General features: G+C 32.2%; 1 protein-coding gene across 1 annotated transcript; it reads right to left on the bottom strand.

Moving 5' to 3' along the window:
* Positions 1 to 9,209: 9,209 nt before the first annotated feature.
* LOC142616704 (uncharacterized) lies at positions 9,210 to 9,941 on the bottom strand. Its single transcript, XM_075789503.1, has one exon. The coding sequence runs from the start codon at positions 9,939 to 9,941 to the stop codon at positions 9,210 to 9,212; it is 732 nt and encodes a 243-aa protein (XP_075645618.1).
* Between the last annotated feature and the right edge of the window lie 323 nt (positions 9,942 to 10,264).

Raw genomic sequence — 10,264 nt, 5'->3', positions numbered from 1 at the left:
TGTTACACACTCTCTTTGTTCCTAAGAAATCTGTTCGCTTTCATATTAATTAAATGTTATTTATTAGTATTTGATTCATAAACATATAATTGTCTATAATTATCTTATGAAATTTGATAATTACAATGGAGAAAAAATTATTTGAATTTTGGATGACTATTTTTTGTCAATTGATTTGCAAGGTTCTTAGTATCTTGTGTATGATTTTAAAATACAAAAAAACTTGAAACTCAAATATTTTATAGTTGGAATTTCTATTGGTCTTTGATAATCCTATCCATTAACTCATCGAAGGTCAATATATTCTAATGGTAATTTTTCAAAAATCACATTCAATGAGAAGTTATTCAGTTGTCTAGCATTGACAAACATACGAAGTATATATACTTGAACTCAACATTTGTTAGGCTTTAGATCCAAGTTGGCTAATTCCTATGCAAAATCGTTCTTTAATGAGGGTTTTAATAATTGCAAATTAAGTAAGTTATATAGTGAGTCACGTTGCTATTCGAAGGTTGCCAGTTCATGAAGAGTTGCTTGAGCACTTGTAAGACTCGCTCAAGCGATCATTAAAATCAAAGAGAGACTTCCCTCAACCCTCACTTGATAGAACAATTTGTGGAGGAAGTTCTATAAAACAATTCCAAAGTTTAGGGACACACATCTAGTCCATATAGATTTTGTGAGTATAGACTTGTTGTAGTTGTTTTTTCTATTGTAATTTTTTTTATGGAGTTGAATACTCCTACAACGATTTTCTTTTATAGAGTTCTTTCCCTTTTGTCTCAGTTTTTTTTTTTTTTTTTTAATACAAAATAATTAACAAAACACTAGCTTTTAAAAAAATGAACTAAATTTTAGTTTTTTTATCACACATTTAACATAAAAGTTATCAAAAACTATATCATTTGTCTCATATTGCATTGGTTCTCAATTCTTAGTGTTAGACATGATGTTAACTCGGTGACACATGTTTTGGCCTGTCACGCTAGACATGTCTCTTCTGATGTATTTTGCTTAGAGGGCTCTCCTCCCCCTGCTATGAAGGCTTTGTATTCTAATTTGGATCATTTACATTTAGAAATGATGACTACAACATGGACAAGAAGGAGCTCAAAATCTAGAATGACATGCTTGTGGTAGTTTCGGCAACATCAATGGTCATAGTGGTTACTACTGGGATGATAGTGGTAGTGCTAAATATTGCCATTAAGCGTGAGTTTGGATAGAGCTAAAAGCTCTATTTAGCTGCGTTTGTGTCAAAATCAGTGGGTCTCGTGCATTGTTCATGAGACCTGTTAGGTTCTAAGACCTTAGGGACTAATGTATTATAACTTCAATGTGTATTGTGTTGGCAAACCATGATCAAAACATTTAGTCTAGGTTTAAACTTGCTCAAAGTTTGGTTTATTGTAAGTTTGGAATCGAGTATTTGCAGGAAATTACTGTTCTATTTCTGCATGACTCGATCGATCGAAGAATAGACTCGATCGATCGAGAATCGTGGATTAGGAGTTTTCTGCAGAATTTTAAGTTGGCCCAAACAACAGTTCAAGCCCAACAAGGATTAGGGTTTCAGATCTACTTCTCCTACTATATAACGGAAACCCTAAGCACGTTTTTAAAGGCTTCTAAGAGAGAGACAAGTGTACCTCTTTTTGTATCTAGGGTTTTGTACCCAAAAGCTCTCTAGAGTCTTGTTTTTGTTTATGTTGTTTGTGTGAATCTCTTGTGAGATCTAAGAGATGCTTGCCTTCACACAAGCTTAGGATTATCAAGAAGAAGATTTCTTCAATAGCTTGATAATCATTCACTTGCTGCCATAAGAGCTTAAAGATATACAAGCGGGAGTGCTTATACTTGCTGGAGAATCCAAGAAAGAATGAGTCTGTGGTCTCGGAACTTACACGTGGTCGTGATAGTAAGTTCTACTGGTGGGTAGCAATAGGATGTTAGTGGTCTAAGTCGCTATTGTACAACTTCGATTCTTTCATAATGAATTCAGGTTTACCTTGAGGATAGCTATGTTAAATCCTCCCCAGGTTTTTTACTTGTTTGGTTTTCCTGGGTCATCATATCTTTGTGTTTTTATATTCTGCACTTTGCATTGATATGATTATATGATTGTGTTAACCTAGATTTGAAATTTGGACTAAGTAATAACTTGGCTTGTTAACTAGGTTAGTCCAATTGTGTTTTAAGGGGTCTAAATAACTCAACAACTGGTATTAGAGCAGGTAACTCTTTTGTTGTAGATCTTTTGATCTCTGAGTTGATCCTTGAACCCTGTTATCATAGATAATTCTAAGTGTCTTACTGTTTTTGATTGTGATGATTTGAATAAAAAGGACAATGTTGTTTCTGTTGATTTTATTGACGTCTGTGAAACTCTCTGTAAGGAATTATTGAAATCTTTGAAAATTGCTAAGAAATTCAAGGAAGAGTTAAAATTTGCTAATCTTGAAAAAGAGGAATTGGTTGTTAGTTAGATTAGATGAATCTAATCAAAAGAATGAATTTTTGAGAAATAAAATTTCCTCTCAAGATGAAAAGATGAAAAGCTTGGAATAAGAGTTAGTTGAATCTAAAGCTAAAATTGAAAATTTGACTAGTACCAAGCCTACTGTTGATAACAAAAGTATTTCTGTTTCTCTTAAGCCTAAAACTGAAAAGTTTATATCGCTCATTTCAAGAGGAATAATAAAGAAAATGCTTATTTTGCTAGGTTAGACAAAGGTAAAAATTCTGATGTAGACGCTGAAGTTTCTAAACCTATGTCTAAACCTACTATCAGAGAGCATAATAAATCTGTTTTTGTGCCTACCTGTCATCTTTGTGGTGTTGTTGGTCATATTAGACCAAATTGTTCTTTGTTGAGGCAAAAACCAAAATATGAGACTAGATTTGCTGTTAGGAATACTGATGTTCCTAAATTTGTTCCTGTTTGTCACTTTTGTGGTGTCTCCGGTCACATTCGTCCTAATTGTCATAAATTGAAATTTAAAAATTCTATGTTTCAATCTAGGATATGTGATGATATTTCTCCTGCCATAAGTCTAAATAAATCGTTTCATATACTTTTGAAAAATTTAAGCTTGTTAGCTTGTGAAAGGAATTTGCAGGATTTTAGTCTTTCTCAGAAGATTGGTGTAATCCCTCAAATACACTCTAGTTCTCATGGTTTTTCACTTACAAAGCCGAAGACTCGCGCTATATGGGTGAGAAAAGATTCTCAAAGGTGAGTGTTGTTTACTTATCCTTGATTTAATTCTTTCAATAAATTGTGGACATGTTTTCTTTTTCTTTTTGGTTGATTTATTTTCTTAGGTTGTTTTTTATTAAAACAAAAAAATCCAAAAACATTGAAAAATTGCAAAAAGACAAAAATATTTTATTTTGAGTCTTGTTTTATTTTTTCTTAAGGATTACATGAATTATGATATTTCTCTCTTGATTTAGAACATGCTTGACATTGTGGAGAAACTTGAATAGTATGTGTTATATAAGTGCTAAGCTATTTCTGAGTTTGTGTGAGTATGTACTAGTTTGTACATGTACTCATGGATTAATTAAGAAATTGATATTTCTTATTTGTGTACCCTCTATAGCTTAGTTAAACATTGTCATGCATTGCATTTGCATTTTTAATCATTTAGCATAATGTGTGCTTTTAGTTTTGGTCATAAAATGTTTTTTGAAACCGAAAAGATTTTGCTTTTGGTTTGTATTACACATCATGGATATGTAATTGAGGTTGGCAATATTATCTTTACATAACTTGTTTATGTACCTTGTTTAGCTCGGATGAGCATATTTTATTGCACTTTACTAGTTTGAGCTTTGTAGTGCATGTTGTGTGGGAAGATATTTATAGTTTTTGATCACTTTGTCTTGATCTTGAAGTCACATGTCTTTGATTGTCGGACTTAATCTTAATGAGAAATGTATAAATAACCATCTCACTACTGTTTACTAGCCAATCATGAACACCTTAGTGCATATCGTAAGATTTTGTGCTCGAAAAAGTGTAGCACATGCACAAAAAGAATATAAGGTGTAGCCTCGGTTTAAATGCTAAAATTGGTATGTACATTATTAGACTATAATAATTTCAATCAATTAACATTGTTGTGTACATTACCCCTGCTAATTCTTAATAAATTTTTGATCAAATAAAATTGGTGTGTACATTATGAGGCAAATCAAGAAACTTATATGATTGTAAGTTTTTATTCTAGAAGATGTGAGAGTTATATGATGTAACTCTTTAAGGGATAGTCTCTTTGAAATTTATGTGATGGATTTTGTAAAAATTGTGATTAATTACTATCTACTTATCACCTCACATGTATCTCAAGTTTTTGCTTGTTGCACATACTTCACAAGTTACTCTTTGCTAAACTTGGTACATGTTATTGTGTGTGATCTTGTTGTGGCCATCCAAGATTAATTTTTCTATGGTGTTGATACAAAATATGTTCATTGGTTGTTTTTTTTTAGGACAAAAAGTGTGAAAATCTTGTTTTCGGAAAATCTGGGTTGAATACAGGTGTTTTTGAAAAACTTTTAGTCTCATACTCATGCATTTCACTTGTGAAACAATATCTCTGAGGAGTGTCTACATCAAACTGCTCTGTTTTTCAAAAATTTGATTTTTTCAGATTTCGATCAATCGAATCTGTCTCTCGACTGATCGAAAATGCGTTAAAATTTTTGGTTAAGTTCTGCCTGACTCAATTGGTATTCGATCGATGCTCAATTGATCGAAACTGAAAAAATTTTAGTTTCTAAGTTTTTGACAAAATGTTTTTCATGCATCATTTGTGTTTAGGATTCACATGCATTGCATTGATTTTTGTATCCATCTTGCAGTTTTGCAGTCATATCTCTCATTGTTTTCAAACATAACATGCATACAATTTGCTAAATTGGGTACTCAACTTGATTTAAAAATTGATTGACTAATTTTTGAGTCCTTTGTACTTTCTAGTTTATGCTATTTTTATGTGTGAACTATAGAAAATATTTTTCTTAAAAGATATGATGGATAATCAATGTGCAAATATTTTCTCTACTCATGCAACTGTTTATGGGTCACATAGTGTTAAGTTTGCATTTATTGAAAGAGAGAATATTTTTCTTCATGTGTATCCTCAACTTATTTTTTTTGTAAAGTTAGGTTTGTGTGTTTTTTATTTTGCCCACCTCCTAAATTTTCTCCAAAACTTTTTTTTTTTCCTATTTTTATAGGGGAAGAAAAGTTTTTTTAAAACATTTGTTGTTCATAGGGGGAGTTGTTGCTCTTCATTGGGGGAGTTGTCTTTATTTTCTATAAAGTTGAATTGTTTTGTGTTCCCTTTATTCTCTATTTTCTCTTATCTTTTGTTGTGTATATTTTCTGTTTACTCTTTGATTGAGTTGGTTTTGTCAATACGTGACAAAAAGGGAGAGAAATAGATGAAATGTGGGAATTTTGTTTGTTTTGTTTAGGGAGAGTTGATATTATTTTTGAAAGGGGGAGAATATAAAAACTTTTTGATGTATCTAACTTAGGGGGAGAGTTAGTTTACTTTTGTTTTTATATTGTGTTTCATATTGGTTTACTTGTATTTCCACATATGCGTTTATGCGTTTGTTGAGTGTTTCAGGAATATACAGGTTAATTTAGTCGTGTTGCTTTCTACACTTGCAACTGATAGATAGTAGTTAGGTTGAGTTGAGTTTAGTGCTTTTCAAATCTGATTGGGTTTTTTGTAACTTTGAGCATTTCATATTTGTGATATGTTTTGTCACGGATTGCCAAAGGGGGAGATTGTTAGGTTTTAAGACCTTAAGGACTAATGTATTAGAACTTCAATGTATATTGTGTTGGCAAACCATGATCAAAACATTTAGTCTAGGTTTAGACTTGCTCAAAGTTTGGTTTATTGTAAGTTTGGAATCGAGTAGTTGCAGGAAATTACTGTTCTATTTCTGCATGGCTCGATCGATCGAAGAATAGACTCGATCGATCAAAAAATAGACTCGATCGATCGAGAATCGTAGATCAGGAATTTTGTGCAAAATTTTAAGTCGGCCCAAACAACGGTTCAAGCCCAACAAGGATTAAGGTTCAGATCTACTTCTCCCACTATATAAAGGAAACCCTAAGCACGTTTTTAAAGGCTTCTAAGAGAGAGATAAGTGTGCCTCTTTTTGTATCTAGGGTTTTGTACCAAAAGCTCTCTAGAGTCTTGTTTTTGTTTATGTTGTTTGTATGAATCTCTTGTAAGATTTAAGAGGTGCTTACCTTCACACAAGCTTAGGATTATTAAGAAGGAGATTTCTTCAATAGCTTGATGATCATTCAGTTGCTACCATAAGAGCTTAAAGATATACAAGCGGGAGTGCTTGTACTTGCTGGAGAATTCAAGAAAGAAAGAGTCCATGATCTCGGTGCTTGCACGTGGTCGTGTCAGTAAATTCTATTGATGGGTAGCAATAGGATGTTAGTGGTCTAAATCGCTATTGTAGAACTTCGATTCTTTCATAGTGGATTCAGGTTTACCTTGAGGATAGTGGTTAAATCATTCCCAGGTTTTTTACGGGTTTGGTTTTCCTGGATTATCATATCTTTGTGTTTTTATATTTCACACTTTGCATTGATATGATTATATGATTGTGTTAACCTAGATCTGAAATTTAGACTAAGTAATAACTTGACTTATTAACTAGGTTAATCCAATTGTGTTTTAAGGGGGTCTAAATAACTCTACAAGACCCATAAGTACTTTTTTCAGCAAAATTTCCATTAAAAATTGGTCATACGGTACTATTCACATATTTAAAAATTATTTTACTTCAATGTTTTCAGTTTTTAGTTTTTAGTTTTCAACAATAAGCGGTATCCAAACAAACCTTAAATCTAGAGTTATCTCTAAGGGCAATATCAAATCTTTTGGTTTTTTTGGGCTAAATATACCAAAATTATTTTTGAGGACCATTTTTTAAAGTGAGATCTATGGGTTTTTTTAATATCTTGGGATACAAAATAATTTATCTCCGAATTGTTGTTTTTGTATTGTTAGGTTGTGCATTGTCAAATTCCATGACATTGTAATATCTTATCAAGTCTTTAGTGTGTTGAAATCAAAGTTCAAAAGGTCCAACATACAACTCGAAAGAAGATAGTTATTCAAGATTCTGATTGCCATTCAAAGATGCTTGATCGATTGAACATTTGATTTCAACAGCCTTTCGATCGCTACTCGATCAATCCAAAGAAGAGTTTTGACTGCCTTTCGACTGAAGATTGATCAACTGAAACTCACGAAAAAAGAATTAGACAGCAGGTTTTCATGTCCAACATGAAAACATATAAAAGGTTCATCATCATTATTATTATTATTATTTGAGAAACATAAAAGGTTCATTATAAGTATAATTTCACAACTATTAGAGAGAGGCTATTGCTATGTCCTACGTCTAGAGATTACTTGAACCTAAAATTGATTACATCATAAGTTCAGAAGTTTAAATTCACAAAGGAGCTGCTGCCTTTGGTGATCAAGGGCTGAAGTCACAGAACCATCAATGTTAGCGTTGTTGCGGAGATCAATTCAAGGAGGGTTCTTGAAGTTGGTTAGAGGGTCAAGCCGTAATCATGGTGGAGATTCGTGAAAGGAATTCGTGTGCGAAGAACTTAGCTAGTGTGAGGTCGCATATACCACATGTAAGGCATGCACATGCTAGGTACTGGATTACATATAATGAATAGACCTACAGTGTTTAAGCGCATACCTCTAGACACGATGACCAAACCTTAATATATTACTCATAACAGTGAAACATGGGACAAACAAATCTTCCTCCCCATATTCTTCCTTTAAAGGCGGCTCTCGATGGGGCGAGCCAACCCAGTCTTTAGAAAGAATGAGATCTAATATGTGCTATTTCTTAGTTTATATTGTATTATATCATATTATATTATATTATATTATATATATATATATATATATATATTTATGTATGTATATATTCATTCATCAAACTGTTTAGTTGATTTTGTTTTTGAAATTGTTTTCCAGTGATAGACATTGTACAGTGACATTTTGGTTTCAAAGTATTGTTTCTGGGTTTTATATCATATTTCAATACTATTAAATAATAATAATAATAATAATTTAATAACCATCCAAATTGTTCATTAGTTATTCTTATAAACCTATTGTTATAACAATTTCAATTTTTGGTGTGTTAGATTTTTAAATATACTATAAAAAAAAAATCACATAGCTGAATTTTAAGAGGAAAATTGAAGAAATAATACATAAATCTTGTTTATTTGAGAATTTGATAGAAATATTGTTTAGTACTTGCTAATGGAAAATGGAGCTCTATGGATTATGGGTTATGAAATATGGATTTTAACAAAATTTCTCAAATCAAATGATAGTTTGGGATCCTTCTCAAAAAAAAGAAAAATTGATAGTATGAGATTAAGGGATTTGTGGTTTTATTGATAGGTATTGTAACATATTGCTATGGTAGATACCCATCAAACAATAAGTTTAGGGATATAACAATTTTTTAAAGTATTAAATTCATATTTTGCAAATTTTATTTTGAAGTTGGATTAAGAACTGCACTCAGTATGTTGGGGAACGAGTTCAACTCCAGGTGCGTTAACATTATTTTTTTTTTCATTCGGTAAGTTTTTTTATGCATTGTAAATAATAATAAATGTCATTTTTAATGAAATTTTCATTAACTATTATTTATATTAATAAATGTTTGAAACATATAGTTGTTAATATATATTTTAGCTATATAGTGTTATTTATGAATTTAATTTCTGTTTTGTAATAAAATAAACCAAGATTAAATTATATATCATACTTAATATATATCGTCCATAATTGCATTGCACAAATTAACGACTAATTTTCAACGATTATATGACACATTCATCCTTCTCAAAAAAAAAAAAATGACACATTCATAACAAAACAGAACATATACTGGTAGCAATAACTTTATTGTTCCACCTATATCCATACAGTGGTAAAAAAATCCCAAAATAAAATTCCAATATAAAATGATGAAATCTCATAAAAGAGGACATAAAACCTTCAATATCTCTAACGCCATACATACTCATTGGTCATTGCATTAAATGCATAACTAGAATCCTAAGCTTAAAATCCTCCATGGTAACTAAAAGACCGCTACTATCTATACGAACATCTCAACAACTCGGATCCAATCTCATAGGCAAGGAAAGCTTCAACAGTAGCATACTTAATTACATCGTTTGAAAGTAGAGGATCCCCATACTCATCATATTTATCGCTCCACCATGTCGTCTTCTTAGGCTTTACAAAATGCATGTGTTCACCCAATACCCATTTGGCTAAATCTGCTAATTTGGACCTACTGACATCGTTTCCCTTCAAACTCTTTTCAGCTTCAGCCAATTTTCGAAGCTCCACCGGATTCTTTATGGTCACACCTGTCTCTCTTTCAAGCTTCTGCGCCACCTCCTTGATCCCAACACCAACCACAGTGGTGTATTTATCATAAAGAAAGCCTTTCAGAACTTTGTGCTTGGTACCGGTGAAACTGCGTCGGGAATAATTAACATCATCAAGGTTATAGAGAAGGCAGTGACTCCCAACGCATAGCTGCAATAATTGAAATGGAGCTTCTTTCGCCATCCCTTTGTAGTTGGAGAAACCTCGTCCATAGCCATGGCTGGTATCAGCACACAGGCCAACAACAAGATTCTTTTTCTTGCCATATATTTCTCGTATCTCGCCTATACAGAAACTGAGATGTTCCTCATCCTGAACAACCCATGTGGTGTTTATCATGAATTCTTCACCAATGTTAACTACGTACGTGTGCCAGATTTTCTCGTCCATCTTAACGCTAATCTCCATGGGTGCTTTCTTCTTGGCCATGGTGCTGCTAGACCCTTGTGTTTTTGTGATTTTGTATTGCTTAGTTTACACACAAGAGATTGATCGCCTACAAATTATACACTAATTTTTCTTTATGATGGCTGTCAGGTTTGTGTGTGCTTATATATAGAAAGAGAAGTCGGTTTCCAATCTCTTTTTCGAGTTGGACAAGGATTATGCAGGTTTTTGACTTGATTACGTGTTTATTGCTTTCACTACAAGTTTTTTTTTTTTTATAAATGGTTGTCTACAAGGATTATGAATCCTATCGTAAGTAGATTTTCATCTAGTACGTTTGAACTGGATAGAAAGTAATGGAAGAG

The sequence above is a fragment of the Castanea sativa genome, chromosome 11 (genome assembly GCF_040712315.1).
Source record: "Castanea sativa cultivar Marrone di Chiusa Pesio chromosome 11, ASM4071231v1".
Lineage (NCBI taxonomy): Eukaryota > Viridiplantae > Streptophyta > Magnoliopsida > Fagales > Fagaceae > Castanea > Castanea sativa.
This window is presented reverse-complemented; position numbering and strand designations above follow the sequence as displayed.